The sequence below is a fragment of the Trichechus manatus genome, unplaced genomic scaffold, assembly GCF_000243295.1.
Source record: "Trichechus manatus latirostris isolate Lorelei unplaced genomic scaffold, TriManLat1.0 scaffold00098, whole genome shotgun sequence".
NCBI lineage: Eukaryota > Metazoa > Chordata > Mammalia > Sirenia > Trichechidae > Trichechus > Trichechus manatus.
The window spans coordinates 8,753,668-8,780,087 of NW_004444034.1; the positions used below are offsets into that span (position 1 = coordinate 8,753,668).

The window sequence follows — 26,420 nt, forward strand, 5'->3', positions numbered from 1 at the left end:
GAGTTGCCTATCCTGATGTGACTGATGTGCTCATTACTTAGTCTTTACTAGAGGAGGCGTGTGCCCCATGTCAGTTCCGAAGTCACATTTTGGTTGGTTGTCTAGTGTTCCAGGTGAAGCTGTTTGAACTGATTGCTTAAGGGTATCATTTGATTTTGATTGGCTCATCAGTGAATACCAGATTTCCCTTCCCCTAAAGTTGTGGAGCCCTGGTGGCGCATTGGTTCAGAGCTACCACTGCTAACCAAAAGGTTGGCAGTTTGAATCCACCACCTGCTCCTTGGAAACCCTTTGGGGTAGTTCTGCTCCATCCTATAGGGTCACTATGAGTCAGAATCAACTGGATGACAAACCATTTCTCTTTCTAAGTTGCTGTTAATTGGTGTCGAGTTGATTCTGACTCATGGCAACCCCATGTGTGCAGAATAGAACTGCTCCATAGGGTTTTTAAGACTATAACCTTTAGGAAGCAGATCACCAGGCCTGTCTTCTGAGATACCTCTGGGTGAGTTCAGACCACCAACCTTTCGGCTAGTAGTTGAGCACTTAACCATTTGCACCACCTGGAGGCTCCTCCCCTAAAGTAGTGGTTCTCATACTTTAACTGCATCAGAATCACCTGTAGGGCTTGTAAAAATACAGATTGCTGGGCCCCATCCTCGGAGTTTCTGATTGAGTAATTCTGCGGTATGTTGAGAATTTGCATTTCTAACTAGAGTTAGCTGATACAGATGTTTCTGATTGAGGAACTACATTTTGAGAACCACTGCCCTAAAGCATGCTTTCTGTAAGACCTTTTCTCACACTTTTCATCTCTTTGGGTCTCTCTGTCTCTCTTTCCTCATGACCCTTCCCTCCCACCTTTCTGTTTGCTTTTGTTATTCATTTTATTCTTTCATAACCTTGTGGTCCTTATCTGTCTCTTACTTATCAGGTCTCTTGTCTAAAACAAATTCTGTTTCAACTGCCTTTGTTCCCTACATACATATTTCTTCCTCTTTATGTTAGAATTTGAAAAAAGAAGAGATTAGGAAAGAACAAATTATTCATCTTTGGCTCCATGACCAAAATGTCACAGAGTTAGTGCATTCTCTCTTACCTTGTTTTTCTCCCAGGAGACCTGTATACTCACCCCTGAAAAGTTGCTTCTACTTCAGCTTGTATAGCAATCTTAATCAAAACAAAGTGGGATGGTTCCAAGTGCAGGCAGCAATGCAATGATGTGAAAATGGATTTTCTGATTTGAGTTTTTCTACTTGTATAAGAAGTACTCCTAGGGTAAATATTCCTATGTTATATGGTGAGGACACCAAAGAACTGTTTGTTCCTACAGACCATTTATTTTACTTAGTTATTAAGTTCAGTTGTGTCATTAAATATAAATTGTATTATACCACAATACAACATATTTTTTAAATGAAGGGATTTTCTTTTTGGGTAATAGGTCATATTGGAATGCTTCAAGCAACTCAGATAACCCAGGAGGTTACAATTAAAGATCTAGAATCAGAAAAATCAAGGGCCAATGAGAGATTATCTCAGCTTGAAGAGGAAAGAGCTTTTTTGCAAAGCAAAACTCAGAGTCTGGATGAAGAGCAGAAGCAGCAGATTGTGGAACTGGAGAAGGTAAAAAGCAGTACAAGACAGCCCCCCCCCCCCGAAAAAAAAAAGGAAAGGAAGAAAAAATTCATTTTTCCGCTTTTTCAGATTTGAAGTGTTTGGTGTGTTTGCTCCCACTCTGCAATAACAGCACATTTTTTACTCTAGTAGTTGTTTTTTTATTTTGAGGGAAAAAAGTGTAAAGCTTGACTATCTTATATTGTGTGTAGGTTCAAAATATATGAATAACAATTATAATGTAAAAATTTAATATTTTTGTTTCAAGCCAGAAACTGAATAAACTCTTATTTCAGTGGAGTGTACATTCATGGTTAATCACATTTGTTTTCCTATTAATGAAATACATTATTGTTGTGCACCTAGGACATTTTTATAAAACTGAAAGGAGTGATGAGCATCAAGCTCTATAAAATCCGTATACCAACATACTGACTTTGTAGATTAAACAAATAATGACATATCATTTGTAGAATAATTGCTGAATATTTATTCCAATTTTTAAAAGGCCCACAACTTGAAGTGGAAGTTTTGGACACCCTTTCTCCTTCCCTCAACAACTAAATATATTGAAAAATGTTTATTCTCCTTGCTCATATCCTGATTTACTGCTCAACAAATGCAGTCTACAGAATCTGCTTTTGCCTCAGCCGCCAGTGATATCCTGGTTGCTGGGCTTATGTAATTGTGGTACTTGCTACCCATTAATTCTGGAATGTCTCTCGTCTTTTGGCATTTCCTTCTACCTCTCTGGCCTTGCAGTCTGCTTTGTGAGCTTTCCTCCTCCATCTGTGCCCTTAACACTGCTTTTCCCCAGGGTTTTCATCGCATTCCACACACTCATCTATTCCAGTAACATCAACTACCACTTGTTCAGCTATCACTTCCAAATCTGTAGGTCCATGCCAGATCTTTTCCTTGAATCCGAGTCTCATACATCCAACTTCTGAATAGACAGTGCCACTTATGTTTTTTTCAATGTGTGTCATATTAGCATGCCCAGGACTCTTTCCCTTCAAAAATGCTATATTTCCTCTTATTTCAACCAGTAGCACCACAGTCTGTCTAGTTGCTAAGTCAGAAACCTGAGAGTCATTCTTGATTATTGTTTCCTTACTCCCTCTTTTCTGTTACCAACTGTTGTTGGTTCTACTCCCTTAATGTATTTTTATTCCACCCTGTCCCCTTCTTACCCATTCACAGGTTCTGGGTTTTGGCACTTGTCATTTCTTGCCTGGATTATAGCCACAACCTCCTAACTGCTCTCCTTATTCTCCAGTGAGCCTACTACCCCGCTGCCAAGATGATTGTTTTAAAAAATATGTCACTTAAATTCCTGTCATTTCTCACTCCCTTCAGAAGAAAATCAAAAGTCCGTAGCAAGACATGGAAGGCCCCTTCTCATCATCTGACTCCTGCCTACTTCTGAGCCTCATCTCTTACCACTCCCAGCCTTTTTATCCTATGTTCTGTTCAAACTGCTTACCTGGCATGCACTGTCACCCAGCTCCTTACGCTTTGTCACCGAGTTAGCTATTTTTCATCTTCAGAATGCTGGCAGTCAGTTAAATGGTTATGAAGGCAGACTTCTGACAGCAGACCTAGGTTTGACATTTTCTCATCATTAGTTTCTAATCTTGCTAAGGACTACTTGTGAGAATTAAATGAGGGATTGTGTCATCATCAGTTTGATATCACACCCACACACACCCACACACACCCACACACACCCACACACCCCCACACACCCCCACACACCCACACACACCTCCCCCCAGGTTTGGCTCCATTCCTGTGTGCTCTCACAGCACACAATGTACACCCTTTTCCTAGAACTTGAAACTATTTCACAACTGTCTTTTGATTATGTTTTTCATCACTAGACTGTAAATACTTAAAAGGAGCAAAATTGGCACTCAGTAAATTGTAGTGAATAATATCATTTGAGTGGATAAATTGGTAAGCCATTATGTGTACTCCTTTGACATATAGGAAGCCTTTCTCTCATAAGGTTGCAGATGTGCTCACATTGGGTTCTAACCTTATAACAGTCTATTTTATCTCTTGTTTCAAAATTACTCGTTTTGCCTTTGCCACTCAGTCACATTCTGAGAACAGTAATGATGTATTCTCATGTTCCATAGGCTAGATTCCAAAGCACTGTGTTCATTAAGGGTAACATGTTTACTGAATATGCAAAATACTAAGAGCAATAATTAAAAAAGCAGGTGCCAATTATTGGACTTTATTTTAATTTTAGAAAGTAAATGAAGCAAAGAAAGCTCAGCAAGAATATTATGAAACAGAGCTTAAAAACCTGCAAAATAGATTGGAAGAGGAGGTGGCCCAATTAAATGAGGCCCACTCTAAGACTTTGGAAGAATTAGCTTGGAAGCACCATATGGCAATTGAGGCTGTCCACAGTAATGCAATTAAGGATAAGAAGAAACTGCAAATGGTGAGTGAAAATGCAGTTTAACATTGTAGTGTAAATTGGTGGGGTTTTTAACGATCCAGTGTGACCTATAGTGTGGAGTCCTGGTTTCCTTCAGTTTGAGAGCTGCTGTCTTGTAGTCTTTATATGTTCAAAGAGCAATGTACACGAAAGTTCTTGATAAGGGATGTAGCTTATTGAACTGATGTGAGGCGTTTCTACTTTGTATAAGCCAAAATGGAAACACTCCCTTTATCTTGAGTTGTCTCTTCATGAGACAACAATAAGCGTGCTCCTCAGAAACCTGGAGCTAAACGAAGCACGGATTCTTCTGCAGACAGTTTCATTCCCTGTGAAAATGATTTATGGTTTAGGTTTTTGTTGTTGTTCCTCAATTAAGTTATCAGCTTGCTAATAGTAATACTTGAGAGGCGAGATGGCAAAAGCAAAGCATCTAACAGACATGGGCCTTACACTGAGCTCTTTGCTTACTAACTGTTAATCTTGGGCCCTGAAAGCTATTCCTCAGGCTCCTCCTCTGACAGATGAAGATAAGATCCATTTTATAATATTACTGTGAGGATTAAGTGAAGTGTTAAGTGTCCAGACTTGTCCTAGTACATAGTGATAGTCAGTATTGTTTACGATGTGCCAGACGGTACAATAATATTTTACATATTTTTTTATTTTTATTTAGTCCTAACACTGCTATTGGTTTGATTGCTATACCCATTTTACTGAAGAAGAGATAGAGTCAGGGAGAGGTTAAATAACTTGTTCAAGCATATGCAGTTAGTTAAGAATCAGTCAAACCTTGAGCTCAAGTCCCAGATATCAAATCCCAAGGTTTTTAACCACCACATCATTTAGGGATTTATTAATGATGATTGTTATATTTTATGTAATAGTGATTTATAGTTTACAAAGAACTTTCTTACATATTCCTTAATTCTTGCGACTTGGAGATTAGTATGATTTTTATTGTATACATGAGGAGCCCTGGTTGCACAATGGTTAAGCACTCGGATGCTAACTGAAAGGTTGGTGGTTTGAACCCACCCAGAATCTCTGTGGAAGAAAGACCTGGAAATTGCTCCCATAAAGATTACAGCCTAGAAAAGCCTATGGGACAGTTCTACTCTGTCAGACAGGGCCACTATGAGTTGAAAATCGACTCAGTGGCACCTAACAACAAAACAGATGATGAAATAGGTGTAACCAAACCAAATCCATTGCTGTCGAGTTTATTCCAACACATGGTGACCCTGAAGGGCAGAGTAGAACTCCCCATAGGGTTTCCAAGTCTGTAAACCTTTACCGAAGCAGACTGCCTCATCTTTCTCCAGTGGAGTGGCTGGTGGGTTTGAGCTGCCGACCCTCGGCAGCTGAGCGCTTAACCACAGCGCGCTACTAGCGTTCCTCTGAGACAGGCTTAGGAAACCTAAATGATTTAATCAGAGCTACAAACCTAGTAAGCAGAGGAGGTGGGATGTGAATTGAGATCTTTTGCTTCAATGTCTTTTCCTTTTGTAACATAATTAGCTGGAAAAAATACTTAAGACCTGAACTTAATAAAAAAAAGTTAAATAAAACTTTCTGTTGGAATGTTGTTTCTATCTAAATTTACTATTTATGTTTATATAGCTAGAGAGAAAACTTAATGATACATTATTTCTCAGGGTTGTGGTTGCAGTTTTCTCTATGACAGTTCACTATTACAGGATTAATTTTGTACAGCTTTAATTGTGTGCGTGTGTGTACTTACGGACTCTGGATGTATGCATCAAGTGTTCAGGGTTTTATGGTAAGGTATTTAGTGGCAACTGTCTGCTGCTTCTGTAATCTCTTTCATACCTGTTTTTTGTTATTTTTCATTTCCAGTCCTTTTTTCACCTGAGCCTTGACTTCCTCTAATGGAATATTTAAATTGCAGATGTGCTCCCTTTAGCCTTTATTCCTGTGCATTTAAGTTCTCAGTGCTGCTATCAAAGCATCTTTCATCAGTATCATTTTTGCCTCTTTACTTCCTAATCATTTTCTCACCCTATTAAATCTTAATGTCTGAGCCACCTAAAAGCCTTCCTTAAGCCACCTACATTTCCTACAATCTTTCTTTAAAACATGGTTGCTGCATTGTCATAGGGCAACATGTGTACTGTTTAATGAGAAACTATTTTGTTCTGTAAACCTTCACCTGAAGTACAATAAAAAGAAAAAAAAGGTTGCTGAAAGACAGATGACATGACACTTGCTTTATGTGAACATAGTCAAAATCTCTTATGACAGCCTTATCTGCAGCCTTCTCTTTTATAAAAATAACTTGTTTATCACTTGTTGCTTCATTTCTCTCTTGCCTATCTAGTTCATGTGTGAGCCTAACTAAAACCAGCCTCCTTCCAGAATAGTCTTTCTCTACTGTCAGATTATCTTTTAAAGAACACTTAGCTACAGATGACTGCTCCATTCTTTATTCACTAGTTATTAAAAAATTTTATATTTTTATCTAACTTCACCCCAACAGGAAGTGATATACAGAGAACCTGTGCAGAAAAGAGTTAACACAGAGCCCCGAAACTGCTATCCTTAGAAAGGCCTGCTTGCAGGATTGGCCCTTGGCTAATATCTGGGAACTTGGATTTCAGGAGCATTCCCACTATTTCCTGATAAGAATGGCTCACTGTGCATAAACTGTTTATGTAAATAATACGGTTTGTGCTGAACACCTGCTTTCCTTCTGGGAGTCTGGAAATTTGTTACATGGTGGGCAGAGGGTGGCTACACGAGCAGTCCCTAATAAAAGAAACCTGGGCACTGAGCCTCTAATGAGCTTTCCTGCTAGACAGCATTTCACAGGTGTCATAACTCATTGTTGGAGGAATTAAGTTTACCTGTGAGAGGACGCTTGAAAGCTTGTGCCTGATTTCCTGCAGGCTTCCCCACATGTGGCTTTTCTCTTTGATTGTGCTTTTTATCCTCCTGCTGTAAAAAATCACAGCCATGAGTACAACTACGTGCTGAGTCCTGTGAGTCTTCCTAGCGAATCACTGAAACGGGGGGTAGTCTTGGGGACCTCTGACACAGTACCCTATTTATTACTCTTCTCACTTTACAGTATAGAAATATTGAACTACTTGTAACATAGCATGCTCTTTTGTAGCTTTGTGGTTTTTTGCACATTTATTTTCTTCTGCCTAGAATGTTATTTTTCCCTCTTGCTCTACTACATTTTCTTACTGGTCATGCTTTCAAACCATAGTTAAGAATTACTTTCTCTGTAAAAGTTTTCCCACCAAGCTAGAGCTCATCAGTTCCCCATCCATATATTCCTGTACTCCACACATATGTCTAGTCTTTTTTTGGTGGTAAAATATAGATAACAAAACGTTTGCCATTTCAGCACTTTTTACATGTGCAATTCAGTGACATGAATTACATTCATCATGTTGTGTAACCATCATCACTCTGTGTTTCTAAATTTTTCCATCACCTTTAACAGAAGCTTGGTGTTCCCTGAGCAATGACTTCCTCTAGTTTGTGCGTGTGTGTTGTTGTTGTTAGGTGCTGTCGAGTCGGTTCCAACTCATAGCAACCCTATATACAACAGAATGAAACACTGCCCAGTCCTGCACCATCCTCACAATTGTTGCTATGTTTGAGCCCATTTTTTAATGGTATTTTATTTTTGTTGTTGTTGAGAATATACACAGTAGGACATACACCAGTTCAAAATTTCTGCATGCAATTCAGTGTCATTGATTATGTTCTTCGAGTACTGGAACCGTTCTCACCCTCCTTTTCTGAGTTGTTCCTCCCCATTAACATAAACTTATTGCCCCCTAAGTTTCCTATTTAATCTTTTGAATTGCTGTTGTCAGTTTGATCCCATATAGATAGATCTTAAAAGAGTTCAGTGCTCAAAACACATTTTTTACTAGTTAAGCTAAACTATTGTTTAGTTTTGAGAAGACTTCAGCAATGTTTTTGGTTTAAAGTTTGAAGATTATCTCAGGGCAGTAATTTCAGAGGTTTGTCCAGCCTCCATGGCTCCAGAAAATCTGGATTCCACATTTTTTTCCCTAAGTTTTATTTATTTTGTTGTTGTTGAGAATATATATAGCAAAACATACATCAATTCAAAAGTTTCTACCTGTACAATTTAGTGACATTGATTACACTGAGTTGTGCAACATTCTCACCCACTTTTCTAAGTTGTTCTTCCTCCAATAACATAAACTCACTGCCCTCTAAGGTTCCTATCCAGTCTTTCAAGTTGCTTTTGTCAATTTGATCCCATATAGTTCTTAAAAGAGCATAATGCTCAAGGCAGACCTTTTTTTTACTAGTTCATCTAAACTATTGTTTGGTTTTAAGAAGACATCAGGGGATATTTTTGATTTAAGGTTTAAAGGTTATCTCAGGGCAGTAGTTTCAGGGGTTCATCTACCCTCTGTGGCTCCATGAATTCTGGAGTCCCTGTGAATTTGAAATTCTGTTGTGCGTTTTTCCCCTTTTGATCGGAATTCTTCCGTGGAATCTTTGATCAAAATGTTCAGTAATCGTAGCTGGGCACCATCCAGTTCTTCTGGGCTCATGAAAAAAGGAGGCAGTTGTTCCTGAAGGCAATTAGCCTCTCATTCCATATCTCCTCCTAATCCTGACTCTCCTTTTTCCTCTCTTGCTCCAGGTAAATAGAGACCAATTGTTGTACCTTGGGTAGCTGCTTGCAAGCTTTTAAGACCTCAGGCACTAAGCAATGAGTTAGGAGATAGAACAGAAGTACTAAACACATTAGGCCAATTAACTGGGATGTCCCATGAAATGGTCCCATGGCCGTAAACCTCCAAACCAAGGAACCAAATCCCATGAGGTGTTTTAGTTGTACATAAGCAGCCTCAGCAGCTACTTTTTTGTGTGTGTGTCATTGTTATAAATACATCACACTTTCACCGATTCAGCTTTTTATAGGTGTACAACTTATTGACAGCAATTATGATAATTGGCTGTGCAACCCCACCCTTAATCAATGTGATTTTTCCATCACTGTTAACCTCCTTTTCCCCCTCTCTCCTGCCCCTGGTAACCACCAATAAACTTTGGGTGTCTGTACATTTGTCTTTTCTTGTATTTTTATATAAGTAAGATCATACAGTATTTGATCTTTTGTGATTGGCATATTTTGCTCAGCATGTCTTCAAGCTCCATCCATACTGTAGCATGTATCAAGATTTCATTTCTCCTACTGGATGAGTAGTATCTCATTGTGTTACAGGCAGTCCCAGGATTACAAATGAGTTCCATTCCTAAATCTGTCTTTAAGTCGAATTTGTACTTAATTTGAAACAGTTAGGTACAGTTCATATCCAAAGTCAGTTAGTCAAATGTTTGTCTTAGTATATAGTATATAGTGTACAATTTCTATGTGTAAAAACATTAAAGAAACATTGCTAGATACACTAAAACATATTTAACATAATAATAATAATAATATTTTGATGTGTGTCTCAAAGTAGCACCTGTTTGTTATTATAGACCATTGTATGTACCTCAAATTTGTAAAATAATAGACTTCACAATGGTTGGTTCATAACTGCAGGTTGTATGTAAGTCAGACGTTTGTAAACTGGGGACTGCCTGTACCACATTTTGTTTATCCATTCATCTGTTGATGGGCATTTAGGTTGTTTCCACCTTTTGGCTATAGTGAATGGTGGTGCCATGAACATTGGTGTACTCCCTCTAGTTTTAATCACACTCTTCTTTAATTACTTGATACCATGAGCTTATTGAAGGCAACGCCATGTTTATTACCTTTGTAGTTCTGGTATTAAGTAATTTGCCTGGCAAATAGTAGATGCTCTTCAATAAGTATCAGTTTTACTTTTTTTACTCGGCAGATGCCTTAATTTTGTACTTGCTATCTATCTAGTGCTGCTATAACAGAAATACCACAAGTTGGTGGTTCTAATAAATAGAAATTTATTTTCTCATAGTTTAGGAGGCTAGAAGTCCTAATTCAGGATGCTGGCCTTCTCTGTCCGTCAGCTCTGGGGGAAGGTCTTTGTCTCTTCAGCTTTTGCTCCTTGTTTCTTTGGTGATCTTCATGTGGCCTGGCATCTGTCTTCCCCCATTGCTGCTTGCTTCTCTGTGCCTAATCTGCTCTTTTATATCTCAGAAGAGACTGACTTAAGACACACTCTGCACTAATACTGCCTCATTAACATATAAAACCCATTCCCAAATGTGATTATAACCACAGGTGTAGAGGTTAGGGAGCCCTGGTGGCACAGTGGTTAAGAGCTCAGCTGCAAACCAAAAAGGTCAGCAGTTTGAATCCACCAGCCACCCCTTAGAAACCCTATGGAGCTATTCTACTCTGTCCTGTAGGGTCGCTGTGAGTCAGAATTGACTCAATGGCAATGGTTTTTTTAGGGATAGGGGTTAGGATTTCCACTAGATATTTTTGGAGGACACAATTCAATCCATAAAATTCTGCCCTCTGGTACCCCAAAATTCATATCCTTTCCACATGCAAAACACATTCACCCCGTCACATCATCCCAATTGCATGCTCCAAATCTCATCTTCTGAATTATCTAAATCAAATATGGGTGAGACTTTAGGCATATTCTATCCTGGGGCAAAATTCCTTGTCATCTGTGAACCCGTGACATCTAGAATACAAGTTATCTACTTCCAAAGTGCAGTGGTGGAACAGGCACAAGTTAGGCATTTCTATTACAAATGGGAGAAATTGGAGAGAAAGAAGGATTAACGGGTACCAAGCAAGTCCAAAATCCAGCAGAACAAATTACATTAGCTCACAAGGCTTGGAAATAGTCCTCTGTTGTCCAGAACCATCTGGGCAATAGCCCTGCCCTACAGACTCAGGAAGTTGGCCATGCTCTCTGGATTCTGCGTAGAGGCCCCTTGGCCCTGGGTTTCAGCCCTGCCTTCCAGGCCCACTGGGCTGACAAGTCTGCTCCCTTGGCTTTGGGTGGCCCCATTCTCCTAGTCCATCTGAGTGACGACCCTGCCTGCTCAGCCCTGGAAGGCTCAGTTCTCCTACTTCTTGGGTATGGCAGCCCTGCCGTCTCAGCTTTGGGCAATGGCCCGATCCTCTTGGCCCACCTGAACGGCAGCCTCACACTTTGGAATCTAGTTAGTGGAGATATGACTCTTTGAAACCCAAGAGGCCATGGCTCCACCCTCTGAAACCAAGGCAGCCCTGCTTCCCGTGCTCCTTCGAACAGTTCTGCTGATCTCTGAACTGCTCCAGTGGTGGTTCTTTTCTTTCTTGGAGGTCAAAAGATGTTTGGAACCAAGTCACTCCATTGGCCCATTTCCTGCCTGTAGAATTCCAGGAGGCAGGCAGCTTTCCTTCATTTTGTACTGTCTCTTTCCCTTTCAGCTGACAGGATTTTTGCTTTAGTGGTTGAATGAATCCATTAGTCACAGACTTAATCTCTTTAACAAAAGATTGAGTCACCAAGCCCTTGTGGGAGTTTTAGGGCACATGTCCTTAGATTGTATAACAGAATTTTCTAAATCTTTAAGTCCTCGTTTCATTTTGCATAGTTCATTTCTAAAGCTCTTTCCTTGCGCATTCTACTGTAAGCAGAAAAGAGAAACCACGCTGCCCCTTAAGATCTTGCTTAGAAATCTCAGCCAAATGCCCAAGTTCATCACTTTCAAGTTCTACCTTCCCCCAAACATTTTAACATAATTCAGACAAGTTCTTTGCCACTGCATAAACAGCACTGCTTCCTTCCAATGTTCAATCATTTTTTCATCATTTCCTTTTTAAAGTCTCACATTTAATGTCCACATTTCCATTTCTAGCAACGTTCTGTTCATGATAGAAGCAGTCATCACAGCTCCCAGTTCTTTCTGAGCCCTCATCAGAATTGTCTTTGATGGCCATAATTCTACCAACAGTCTCTTCAAGGCAAAATAGGGCCTTACTATGAAGCACATCAAAATTCCTCCAGCCTCTACCCAATTATCGAATTGTAAAACTACTTCCACAGTTTAGGTATTTGTTGGAGCAGCACCCTACTCCTTGCTACCAAGTTTTGTCTTAGTTATCTAGTGCTGCTTTAACAGAAATACCACAAGTTGGTGGCTTTAACAAACAGAAATTTATTTTCTCACAGTTTAGGAGGTTAGAAGTCCGAATTTAGGGTGCTAGTTCTAGGGGAATGCTTTCTCTGTTGGCTTTGGAGGAAGGTTCTTGTCTCTTTTCAGCTTCTGCTCCTCAGTTACTTGGTGATCTTCTTGTGGCCTGGCATCTATCTTCCCCCATCTCTGCTTGCTTCTCTGTGCCTAATCTGCTCTTTTATATCTTGAAAGAGATTGATTTAAGACACACTTGCGCTAATATTGCCTCATTAAGATAACAAAGAAAATCCATTCCCAAGTGAGATTATGACCAACAAGTACAGGGTTTAGGATTTAAAACACATTTTGGGGGGGACACGATTCAACCCATAATACTTATTCTCTACTGTGTTCCAGTGCTTAGGCCACTGAGTTTCAGAAGTGTTACTGGATTTTATTTTTTTATGTAAATAAAAAAGAATTCTGAATTCAAGAGGTAGTTAGAATTTTTTTATCTCACCAAATTATTTATATTGCAGATTTCTGTTTTTTGACTATAGATTGTCTAGACTAGTAAAATATTCTCATCATTTAAAAATATTGGTTAACCACTATAAGTGATTCAGGATGATGGAATCACAGCTATTAGGACTAATTAGGATCACTGTTAACTTTGATATTATTAAATCAGGGTAGGGCCAATTTGAAGAGCAAAGTATCAAAGTATAAAGCAGAGTAATCTTTTTCTTTTTCTTGGAGTCTCCCAAGTATGTGATATTTCAGTTGTGTAATTTTCAAAAATTTCATTTTCTAAGGAATTGGAGGAACAACATGAAAAGGAGAAACTAAACCTGGAAGAAGATAAAAATCAGCTTCAACAAGAGCTAGAAAACCTGAAGGAAGAACTGGAAGACAAGCTGAATACAGCCAATCAAGAGGCAAGAATCCTTTTGGCCTATCACCTATGTTACACATTAATGATAATATTTTATTCTGGTGACAATGTATAGGTAGGTGAGCCTCAGTGAAGGTAACATTTAAAGTAAAAATAATCTAAAATGCTTTAATTGATGCTGAATTTTGCACTGTCCATGGTTATGGCCCAACAAAACAGACCAGTGTGCTCTTGTGGGGAAAGGCAAAACAAATGAGAATACCACCTTATAAGAAAGGAACCAGAAAAAAATTCTTTACCCTTTTGTAGAATATGGCTTAGTATTCTCTATACTGTATCTCAGTTGAAAAAAAAAAAAAGAAATTTTACAAGTCCTAGATAGTGACATCAAAAATAATTTTTAAATTGTTATGAAAATAATATTGTTTAGCCTGGAAAAGAAAGGCCTAAGAATAGAATATAATAAAAATGTTATAAATTAACAAAAGTTGTGAATAAAATAAATGTAAAAATATTTTAAAATCATAATTTTGTTTGTTCTGTCCCCTTTTCTTTTTTGCCATTGTTTAGTCTGTGCCCCAGAACAGCCTCCCAACTGTCCTCTTTTCCTTCCATTCTAATTCATCTTTCATGTGACTTGTGGAGTGATCTTCCTAAAACATAGTTCTTGTCTTGACACGTCTCATCTTGTCAGCTGTTCCTATCTCAGCAACTTCATCTTTCCCAAGAGCCTTTAAGTCCTGCTTCCTCACCACTCCGCTTCTGCTCACAGGAAACCACACCAAAACACATGAGTGCCCCTGGGCAGGCTAATAATTTACATCAGTATTCTTTAATTATTTTTCAACACTTATTCAGAGATAATACCAAGTACTACGTGTGGGAATGATAGAAAAGAAAGATTGTTACTGGTATTAACTCAGCCTTTCTTCTGTTGTCCAAGATAATTCAGCACTGGCTCTAAATTTGCACACCTCTCTCAGCAAAACAGGATCCTTGCGTTATGTATCCCACTCCCATTAGAAGGCAGTTGAGTGACTGTTTCTCCTGCAGGCCCTCCAGGGTTCCATTCTCAATTCCAAATGGTTTATCCATGTATTCCTCCAACCAACATACTGTACTCTGACTGAGAAGAATTCTAATAAATATGTAATTTTTTTTTTTTCTGACTACATTTTCAGTTATCTTTTAGCACTCTGATAATGTTTGGTACCCCTTTAGAATGGCTCCCTAAGAATCTGAATGCTCGTTTTATAGTATGTACCTCTTTCCTTCAGCCTTGGGCATTCTTTTTCTTGTCCTATTTTGCTGACTAGAACCTCCAGAGTTAAAAAAAAACATTCTTAAAGGGAAGAATTTCAACATTTCACCATTAATTACAAAGCTTCAGTAGAATTTTGTTTTGTTTTAAAAATGCCCTTTATCAAGCTTAGAAAATTCTCTTTAATCCTAATTTCCTAACTAGAAAAAAAAATCATAATGTTTATTTTTCTGCATCTATTTGAGATTTTTTTTCTTTAATTTGTTCATCTGGTATCATACATTAATCGATTTTCTAATGTTAACCTGAATTTCTAGAATAAGTTCAAATTAGTCGTGATGTACTATCTTTTTTTATATAATGCTGGATTTGGTTTGCTAATATTTGTTTCAGGATTTTTGAGCCTAAGTTCAAATAAGATTGTTTTGCACTTTTCCTTTCTCATACCATCTTTTTTCTGGATTCGGAGTCAAGGTTATATACTAGCCTTATAAAATGAAGTGGGGCACATTCCCTCTTTTGTTTTCTGGAAAAGTTGTGTGAGAGTTAAATGATTTTTTAACTCAATTGCATTGTGGTTAGAAATTGTGGTTTGCATGAAAAAAAAAATGTGTGAAACTTGTAGGACTAGCTTTGTGACCTAGCACATGAAAGAAATTTATTATTCTGGGTGTATCCCATTATCTTATGTATTGTAGTCTGTATGCCTGTCCATTAGATTAAGATTTTAAACTCTTGAAGTCTTCTGTATTCTTTCTGACTTTAATCTGTTTGATTTGTCAGTAACTTAAAACTGATGCTATGATGGTAGATTTGTTTATTTGTCTTTTATTCTGTCAATTTTTGTTTTGTGTATTTAGAGAATTTGTTATGTACATACACATATAGAATTGTTTTAGGTACTTAGCAAATCACCCTTTTTGGCTTTGTCTTTGTTGTTTGATATTGTATGGCTACACTAGCTTTCTTTTAGTTTGAAATGGCTGTTATATTGTTTTCCACCGGTGAATTTTAATTTTTCTGCATCCGTATGCTTATGTGTGTCTATTGCAAACTACATATAGTTGTATTATCAAAAATATATATCCAGTCTGAAATCTTGGCCTTTTAAATGGAGAGTTTAGCCCATTTACATTTATTGGGTGAATGGTAGATAAATCTATAGAAAGATGGGTATTTCATAAAGACTAAAAGTGATTGTTTAGGAAAGATTACAGAATACACTATCTTTATAAGTTGATGGATCTCGATACCCTTCTAAGTGATATAAACTAAAAATACAAATAGGTCAACTATGGAAATAGGTGATTAATTCATGAATGTCAGAATAATAGTAGAATATTAAGGGAAGCTAGTACTTCCAAAGTCTGGTGTAGGATAAGCATCCTATCCTATAAAATGTTATTTGGAGCCACCTTCAAAGACAAAATACTAGGCTGAATGGATAATAGATCTGACCATTATGTTTTTGTTTTTTTTAATGTTCTTGTAACATTTAAGCTATACATTTTCTCCTAGATGTAAGATTTTATACACATATATAGCTCATTATTTTGTTAAAATGAAAATCATTTGGATTTGTTTATCATAAAATGTTATATCACACTTGGTACAATGCTTGACAAATGGTAGAAGATCAGTAAATATTTGTAAATGAAATATTTGTTGAATGAATAAAATTTGTCATTGAAAACTAAGTCAAGTTCCTATAAACAAGCATATAGTTTTCTACTACTGTATAACAAATTACCACAAAAGTTAGCAGCTTAAAAACCACATTTTTTTAAAAGCTCACAGTTTCTGTGGGTCAGGAGTCCATGTATGGGTTATCTGGGTCCTCTGCTCAGAGTCTCAGTAGGCCGAAGTTGCAGTCTTGTGATGTTAGGGGCGCTCTTTCAAGTTCTTTGGTTGTTGGCAGAATTTATTTTCTTGCAGCTATATAACTGAAGTCCTGTTTTCTAGTTAGCTGTCAGCCGGAGACAGTTTTCAGCTTCTGCATGCTCTCCTCAAGTTTTGCTACTTGGTCCCCTTCTCTCATAGCATAGCAATTTACTCCTTCAAAGTGAAAAGGAAAACCTCTGCTACTTTTGAATTTCTCTGACTTGTTTTAAGAGCTCACCCAATTAGGTCAGGCCCACCCCCAGATAATCTCTCTTTTGATTAACTTAAAGTGAACTGCTTGTTGTTGTTGTTGTTAGGTGCCATCAAGTTGGTTCTGACTCGTAGCATCCCTGTAGAGGGACCCTTAAAGTGAACTGCTTAGGGACCTTAATTACACCTACAAGATCCTTTTTGTCATATAACGTAACATAACCATGGGAGTGATGCCCAGTTATATGCACAGATCTCACCCACACTTAGAAGGAGGGAATCATATAAGGGTGAGGGACAATGAAGGTCATCTTAGAATTCTGCCTACTGCAAACAGATAACAGTTTATTTCTTTGGCTCCTATAGTGGGTATATCAACATTCAGTTAATAGGGTATCATATTGCATGATACATACAGGATATCTATTGCATGATTTAAAAAACAGTGATTCAGTTTCTAAACTTTATCTTAAATACCTGTAATGTATGTCATCCAGAGTCACTGATTGGTAAGTGCTAAAACTTCTAAGTGTTGCTTTTTATAAACTTCAAGTAATTTTACAAAAATAGAAACAACCTAACGACATATAGAATATTTCAACATACCTTATTCTCTGATGACATTAAATGTATGTGTATTTTAATATATTATAATCTATACTTAACAAATGTTTTTTGTACTCGTTTTACACAACTTTATTCCATATAAATATTTCCATTTATTAACTGTCTAATTATTAGTGATTTAAAATATTCACAAAGTTTCCATCATACATCTTTGCCAGAGTTGCGTAAACATTTTCTTTGTTGAGCATTTAATTAATTTTTTATTATTATAAATAGTGATAACTTTAAAGCAGATGCCCCTTCTTATTGGGGGTGTTATCATACAAAGGCTATAGCCAGATTAATAGTAAATGAGGTCTTTCTAAGTCTGGTTCTCTGTCCTGATCAGTAACTAGCTAAGGCGTATTTCAGCCACTGGCCCCTCAACACTGAAGAGCTGGGATATTAATGAGGCCTCCTGTTCAACCTTATTCAACAGAGTCTTGTTTTTACTGATAAATGAATAAATTATCAGGTCTGTAAACACTTCTGTTCTTTTAAAAAAAATTTTCTTTTTGTCTAGCTATTGCTAAAAATGAAATTACTGGGCCAAAAGATAGAAATAATTTTATAGTTTGTGCTATTTATTACTAGATTGGTCTCTAGAAAAATTGGAACTAGATTCTAGCAATGTCGGTAATAGTTGTTTTTTTTTTAAATGATTTAGGAAACTTTTATTGACTGCATGTTTTCTAGGTGATGGGGATACCTTCACAAAATCTCCAGGAACTCATAGTCTCAAGTGATTGTTATGATTCAGTGATAAATACAATCTAGGTTTAGAGCCCAGGGGAGGGAGTGATTCTCTGACTATAAGGGTTCACAAAAACTCTGCAGAATGTGATATTGGGGATGAAAAAAAGTGGGTCAGCTCTTTGAAAGGTGGGCGTAAATTTGCCAGATATAGGAATGATGAAAGATAACATGGGTATGAGAAAAAACATAAATACAGTCATATTGGTATAAAAGTTACAATGTCTTGGTGAACCATGAAAAAGTACAGTATCACTACACCATGGTTTCTCAGCTTCAGCACTGTTGTCATTTTGGGGCCAGATGATTCTCTGTGGTGTCCTGTACACTGTAGGATATTTAGTAGCATCTCTGGCCTCTATCTACTATATACCAGTAGTGTACTCCTCTCCCAGTTATGACAACCCAAAATGGTTCCAGACATTGCACATGTCCCCTGGGGGCAAAACTGACTTTGGTTGAGAACTACTGCAGTAGACCACAGGATACATGTGGGGCTTGTCAAGAGATATGATAGAAAGGAAGGTTGAAGCCAAGTGGTGAGGGACTCTTGTGCGACACCAAAGACTGGACTTTATCCTGATGATAGAGTGATATCAATGTAGCCACTACACAATCAGATGATCTTCTTAGAAAGAGAACTCTGGTACAGTTGGATGATAATTATGTGGGGAGAGGGGTAGTGATTAGAGGCAGATAGAAGACTTAAGATGCTATCAGTCTAGGCAAGAAATGATCCGAATTCTGACTAGGGAAGTGAAACTAAGAGTGGAGAGAATTATTCAAAAATAGAATTTACAGGACTTGATATGGTGGATAGTAGAAAGTGACTCAGGTATATTTAAAAAAAAAAACAAAAACCCATTGCCGTCAAGTCGATTCTGACTCATAGCGACCCTATAGGACAGAGTAGAACTGCCCTGTAGCGTTTCCAAGGAGTGCCTGGTGGAAGTGAACTGCTGACCTTTTGGTTAGCAGCCATGGCTCTTAACCACTACGCCGCCAAGGTTTCCCTCAGGTATATAGCTCAGGTATTTGGGCAGGTAATGATGCCACTACTTGAAAACTGGAATTACAAGAGGAAAAGTATATTGGACCAGCAAGAATGAAGTTGTTTGGATATGCTGACTTTGAGGTGACTGCAATTCTTTTAGGCTGGAACTAAGTAGAAAATTCAGACTTGGAGCTAAAGATTGATTGGCTAGTCATTGAAGGCCATGTAAGTAGAGGAGTTTACCCAGGCAGAGATGACGAAAAGAGCTGGTAACAAAGAGGAGCACCAGTATTAAGGTAATAGAGCTAGGGAAAGTAATTAAGGAGAAATTGGAAGCAAGAGAACAGGATTAACGGATATCAGAAAACCGTGAAAGCAGATACTTTCAAGAGGGTAGAAATACCTCACAATGTCATGCAGTGCTTAGAAGCCAAAGAGTATGAGATCTGAAAAGAGGACACTGGATTTTGCAATCAAGAGTTCTCTGAAGAGCTTTCTACAATTTCAGTAGAAAAGTACAATGGAAACAAGAGTTAATAGGTTTAATCTCACTAATAATGGATGGACGTTGTTCTTTTAAGATGACGCATGCATGGAGGAGAGGAAAATAAAATTAGATCCCTTCTTCAACCTCATACCAATAAAGTTCCAGATGGGTTACGGATTGAAAGGTAGTATGAAATCATGAATTTGAATATAAATAAAGTGTGAAAATATAGGTGACAAATCTTAGGATGAAGAAGGCTTTTTGAAGCATGACACAAAAGTCATGGATTAAAAACACAGAATATTTGTAAGTTGAAGCTAAAACTTGTGTGTATCACAACACATGATAAAATTACAAGAGAGGAAAAACTGGGGTGAGGTGATTGGCAAATTGTAGGACTAACAAAGCATTAACCTCTAACACCTTAAGAGCGCTTACAAAATAGGAAAATTACACCCTGTTTTTTTTTTTTTTTTTTTAAATAGGCTAAGGGAGAACATTAAAAAAAGCAGTCTTAACTTCACTGTAATTTCCTTAGCCTTTGTGGTGGATTTTACTTTAAAGTCTATTTTGTCAGAGATTAATATTGCCACTCCTGCTCTTTTTTGAGTGTTATTTGCTTGATATATGTTTTTCCATCCTTTGAGTTTTAGTTTGTGTCTTTTAGTCTAAGGTGTGTCTCTTGTAGACAGCAAATAGACGGATCGTGTTTTTAATCCAATCTGCCACTCTGTCTTTATTGGTGCATTTAGTCCATTTACATTCAGTGTAATTATTGCTAGGTATGAGTTTAGTGCTGTCATTTTGATGTCTTTTTTTGTGTGTTGTTCACAGTTTCTTTGTTCCACTTAATTTTCTGTACTAAGTTGTTTTTCTTTGTGTTTTCATCTTTTTCATTGTCGTTGATTTTGTGTTTGCTGAGTCTTTATATTCTTCTAGTTTTTTATTTTGACTTGTAGGGTTATTAGTTTCCTTTGTAGTTACCTTAGTATTTACCCCTGTTTTTCTAAGTTTATACAAGTCTTTTATTTCTTTATATTGCCTTGACTTCCTCTCCAAATGAAAAATCTGTGTCTCCATTTTTTAAGTCCCTCTTTTGTTTTAATGTTGTCATCTTTTACATATTGACATCTGTTTCCCTATTTTCAGTGTTTTAGCTTTGACTTACTTTTGTGACTTCCCTATCTGGGTTGATATCTGGTTGCTCTGTCCTGTGTTCTAGTCTTGGGTTGTTAGCTGATGTTACTGATTTTCTAACCAGAGGACTCCCTTTAGTATTTCTTGTAATTTTGGTTTGGTTTTTGCAAATTCCCTAAACTTCTGTTTATCTGGAAATGCCCTAATTTCGCCATCATATTTGAGAGACAGTTTTGCTAGCTATATAATTCTTGGCTGGAAGTCTTTTTCCTTCAAGGCTTTATATATGTCATCCCATTGCCTTCTTGCCTGCCTGCTTTCTGCTTTGTAGTCCGAGCTTATTCTTATTGAGTCTCCTTTGTAGATAACTTTTTGTTTATCCTTAGCTGCTCTTAAAGTTCTCTCTCTCTTTGGTTTTGGCAAGTTTGATTATAATATGTCGTGGTGACTTTCTTTTGGGATCTACCTTATGTGGGGTTCAGTGAGCATCTTGGATAGATATCTTGTCATCTTTCACGATATCAGGGAAGTTTTCTGCCAACAAATCTTCAACAATTCTCTCTATTTTCTGTTATCCCCCCCGTTCTGGTGCTCCAACCCCTTGTAGGTTATTCCTCTTGATAGAGTCCCACATAATTCTTAGGGTTTCTTCATTTTTTTAAATCCTTTTAGCTGATTTTTCCTGAAATAAGTTGGTGTCAAGTGCTTTATCTTCAATCTCACTAATTCTGACTTCCATTGCCTCAGTTCTGCTCCTGTGACTTTCTTTGTGTTGTCTAATTCTGAAATTTTATTGTTAATCTTCTGGATTTCTGATTGCTGTCTCTCTGTGGATTCTTGCAGCCTGTTACATTTGTCGTTATGCTCTTCCTAATCTTTTTAATTTCCTCTATTGCGTGGTCTGCGTTTTGCTTAATTTCCTGAAGAGTTCTGTATATTAAGCTTTTGTACTCTGCCTCCGGTAATTCCAAAAAATTTTCTTCCTCTGGAAAATTTCTAGATTCTTTATTTTGGGAGCTTGTTGAAGCCATCATGGATTGCCTCTTTATGTGATTTGATATTGATTGTTGTCTCCGAGCCATCAATAAGTTATTATATTTATGTATTTTATATTTGCTTTCTGTGTCCCAGCTTCTTGTTTTGTTTTGATATATCCAAATAGGCTGCTTATATGAGCTAGTTTGATTATTGGCACCTTGAAAGCTCTAATGTCCTGTCACCAGCTGGTTAGATCTGTTACTAGGTATGTGAGCTCACGAGTCTGCCCACTCCTCCTGTATGGATTCAGCTCCGGCGCCCAGGTAGATAGTCACCAAGTGTGTAGTGTAGGCTCTCACTTACAGTCCTAGACAAGCATGGGTGATTGGTGTAGGCACAGGCATCTGACTGGAGCAGGGGGACACACTCTGAGCAAGGCAAGGGGCTGACGGCAGACCCCGAATATCCAGGAGGAAGGCGTGTCCCTGTTCCCTACAGCACGTAGGTCGGTGGGTTTTGCAGCCGGCCTATGAGCATCTAATGCTGTTGGCTGTAAGGACTAGGGGGCACCTCTTATTTATGGGCCCCTATCACAGGTGGCTAGGTGGTATGGGTGGAGCCACCAATCCTCAGGCCTCTGATGTGGGTAGGTGAAGACCCTGCTTAATGGGCAGAGCAGTGTCAAATGTCAAGAACCTGCCACTTCACAGCTGAAACAGTTGAAGTTAGAGTTCGGGTATATGCCCTGTTGTACTGTGGTAATGAGGGCCTACGCTGTTGAGATGGGCCCACACGAGTCTATGCAGGGGGAAAGGCACTCAGAGTCCATGGATCCCTTATGCCTATGTCTAGGCAAAGGAGCTGCGCCTACCCTGGGTTCCTGGCTTAGGGGAGCCGGCAGTTTATTTTTTCCCATTTGTTAATTTGCTCACTCTCCAAGGCAGGGAGAATGGCTCTGGGCGTGTGATGGATCCTACTTCTGGCCCAGGGGACTTGGCAATTGCTGAAGCCAGTCAGGGACCCAGTGCAGAGCAGGGAGCGGAGAGGTAAATGGGAGAGAGGTTTTTCCCTAAGGGGAATGTTTGTGATCCATGCAGTAAGCCTTACGCAGTTACTTATCTTTCACTGATGAGGGCTGCTCCTCACTGGTTCTGGGTGGCCATGTGGACTCTCTGGTGCTGGGTCTCTCCTGCTGCGGAAAACACGCCTCCTGAGCACTGCCACTTGCCTGCCTCACCGCTTATCCATGAGCTGCTCAGGCCTGAAGGGCTCAGGCTCTTACCAGGTCAGGTCTGGCAATTCCTCACTGCTTCCGAACCATCTCTCCCTCCCCTTGCCACTCAGTCCGGTTCCTCAACTCTACCTTTGATGTTCAGGGCTCCCAGATTGACGTATATAATCGAATCACTTGTTTTTTCGGTTCTTTGTTGTAAGAGGGTCCACTGGAGGAAGCATATGACTACTCTACCATCTTGGCCCCATCTCCCAACTTCACTGTAATTTAAGAACTTGAAATGAAATCAACAATATGCCATTTCCACTACCATGAAATTAACAATGATAAAAAATTAAATGAGACCATACAGTGTTGATATAAGGGTAAAGAAATAAACACTCATAAGCTGCTGATGGGAATATAAAATCATATAATTTTCCTGAAAAAGAATCTTGTAGCACATATCAAAAGCCTTAAAGATGGGCAGTTCCTTTGACTCTGCAGTTCATTTCTGTGTATTTAACCTAAGCAAATAAGGATTATTGACAAAAATTTAATACTGTTTATAATAGAAGAAATTTAGAAACATATTTTCACAGGTCTGTTTGCCAAGAGGGAGGGGCGTCTTTTCTAATTCATACAGAGGCATCATCTGCTCCCCTTTCCATGCTGTGGGTCTGCTCCCACCCTAGGGGAATTGCCTTTTTCTGCTTAGAGGTGCCATATGGCTGAGCAGCTGCCCTGGCACAATAAAAGGTCAAGAAAGTAAAGGCATTGAGGATCCTTCTAGGAGTTTAATACTTACACATTGAGAAGTTAAACAGATTTTTCTTCTAAGTGCTAGTAAGCATATATAAACTTTTTCTGTGATTAATGGGTTCATTTGTTTAATAAATATTGAGTGGCTATTACGTGAGCTACAGCGAGCTACAGCTGCTGAACCAAAAAGGTCCGGAGTTCAAATCCACCAGCTGCTCCTTGGGAGCCCTGTGGGGAAGTTCTGCTCTGTCCTGTAGGGTCACTATGAGTCAGATTGACTCGATGGCAAAGGGTTTGGTATTTTTTTTTTTTTTTTTTTTTGCTTTATTAGACACCAAAACACTGTGTTAAGTATTGTGGTTATAATGATGAATAAATCAGACATGGTCCTTACTATCATGGAGAGACATGGACACAAGCAATTATGAGTCTGATGCATAGTTCAAAAAGGTGATAAATAAGTGATTATCAGGGGCTTGCAAGAAGAATAAACTGAGGCAAGCTTGGGCCCTGAGGCAAGAGAAATTTATAGAATTATAGGAATGCTAGTATGGATGGAGTGTGATAGCAAAACAATAGTAATATTTACTTAGTGCTTACTGTGTTCCAGGCATTGTTTTATATAGTCTCTCCTTTAGAGTAGACTCTCTAATCTTCCAACAGACTATGCAGTAGATAACTATTATTATCCCTAGTTACTACTACTACTGCTACTACTAAGAAAAGTTATATAACTTGCCCAACTCACATAGTGTGTAAAGCCAGGATTCCATTGCAGACAGTGTGATTTCAGAACTCAGTCTTAACTAGAGTGCTACTCTTCTGCCCAATGAGTGTGAAGACCAAGGAGAAGGGGTGCCAGGCTGAGGCTGGAAGGTTAGGCAGGGGTCATGCCACAGGGGCCCTGTAAGCCCTGTGAAAGATTTTGGATGTTATCCTGAGGGCAACAGGAAGCAGTTGGAAGAGGCTAAGTGTGACTGTGTGGATATTTCCTTAGTGGACAGGGCTTACCCTCCCTTCCATACTTGTAATTAAAAACAAAACAAAACAAAAGCTCTTGCTGTTGTAAGGAGAACAGATTGGAGAAGAGCTAACATGAATAGATACTCCAGGGAGGAGGCTTCTACTTACTGTATTCCCTTAGTGTGCACACTGCTCCTCTTCTTTGGTCATTATGAAGAGGAACCTGAGTATTGATGTCTATTGCAAATGATAAAAATCCCAGCTCAAAGTGGCTTCAGGAAGAAGAAAATGTATTGCCTCATCTGACTAGAAAGTTCAAGGGTAGTATTAGCATTGGGAATGACTAGATTCAGTGATGAAATTGATGACACTGGAACTCAATTTCTCTTTTTCTCTTGAGTTAGATTTGCTCTTTTTGTGCTGACTTCATTCTTAGCCATACACTGTCTCAGGTATATGTGGAGCTGGAAAAAGATCTTTTTATGAAGCTCCTTTAAGAGTCCTGAGATTACTGTGAGTAGATAAGGCTTAAATCACATGCTTGGCACTGAACCAGATCTCCATGGCCAGTAGAATGAGATGATCTTATTGGTTTATGCTTTGATCAAGTGCTTTATTCTGGAGTTTGTGTTGATGCAAGACCACATGGACTGATAGGGAAGTAGGGCCCCCACATGCCAAAAGGAGATTTGGAAATTGGGAGACAACCAACAGATATTTTCCACACATACTCATTTTTATTATATTTTAGAATACAAACTTTATTCAGTAATGTTGATTACTTATTTGCTTTTTATATTTTATTGTGTATAATTTTAAAATTTTGCCTACTTAAACATATTCATTCTGTCTTTTAATTATATTCTTAGTTTCTTCAACAGACCTCTCTTTTAATTCTTTATTTAGTAACTAGAATACTGTTCTTTATAAGTTTTTTCATGTACAGTATTGCATTTGTACACATTATGCTTATTCACTTGAAAATTTTCTGTGGGAGAAAATTCTGTGCTGACAAATTCAGTTATTCCTTCATTAGTGAGTGGTACATAATATCTGTATGTTGCTTTCTAAAGAATGTTTCTCCATTTACCCTTGAATTTAATTGTTTTAATTACAGTAACTGTGAAGTAGGTATAATTACTCCTATTTTACAGTGACAAACCCCAGACTTGAAATGAGTTTTTCTGCTAAGTTCAGTAATCTTTCAACTATGTTACAGTTGCTTTCCTTACATTCATTCATTTGCCAATGCAATATAAATTTATGGCATGCCAGATCAATACTAAATGTAGAAAAGATATGTGTAAGCAATATATAAAGTAGAGAAAGGGGACATAAAGACAGTGACAGAGAAAATTTTAAAACATTGTAAGTACATATTTTGTACAAATACGCCAGTAAGTTTTTAAAATTTGGAAAAAGATGTCATTGTATAAAATGTTAAAAATTTGTAAGATGACTTAGTGTAGTTGAAAAACCTGACCAAGTTAGTTATAACCATGAAGAAAGTAACCCAACATGTATCTAGAGAGGTGCCAGGCCCAGAGGATTTAATGGACCAAATCTACCAAACTTTCAAGAAGCAGTTAATTTTGTGCCATGAAAATATTTCAGAGCATAGAAGACAATGGGAAGTTCCCCAGCTAATTTATGAGATTAGCATCCCTTTAAAGACACTGAAGATAAAATGCTACCATCCCCACAGTTGTTCAGCGTATACATGTATCAGCACATACGTGCATGGAAAGGCTACAGGAAGGCTCTGCACCTGGGGAGGGAATTGTGAGTTGGGAAGGAAGTTGGAGAATGTTCATTGTTTTCTTTGTGATATCTGTATTTACAATGAGAAATATTTAGGCATTATTTTTAAATCATCGGTGTTCATTTTTGTAGAATTTTCATGTGCTTGGCTGTTTTATAAAAATGGGATTTTTACTTCATAGCATTTTCCTAGATAATTTAAACTATTTGATTTATGGACTTTAGTTCTCACAATTTGAGGGTAAGAAACTGCTTAATTAACAAGTTATCCATTATTTCCTAATTTTAAGAGTATACAAATTCAACTCTTAAGGATTATATAAAATGAATCTTACATAAAAACACAGAGATCGCAACTTATTTTCATTTGA

The 26,420-nt window shown here is 38.0% G+C and overlaps 1 protein-coding gene across 1 annotated transcript in view; it reads left to right on the top strand.

The window, feature by feature from the left end:
• FAM184A (family with sequence similarity 184 member A) overlaps window positions 1–26,420 on the top strand; it is a 137,924-nt gene that overhangs the window by 67,006 nt on the left and 44,498 nt on the right. The window contains exons 4-6 of the mRNA XM_004382734.3: window positions 1,445–1,626; window positions 3,878–4,075; window positions 12,964–13,086. Of these exons, the coding sequence (XP_004382791.1) occupies window positions 1,445–1,626; window positions 3,878–4,075; window positions 12,964–13,086 (503 nt within the window). The remainder of the gene's footprint in view (window positions 1–1,444; window positions 1,627–3,877; window positions 4,076–12,963; window positions 13,087–26,420) is intronic.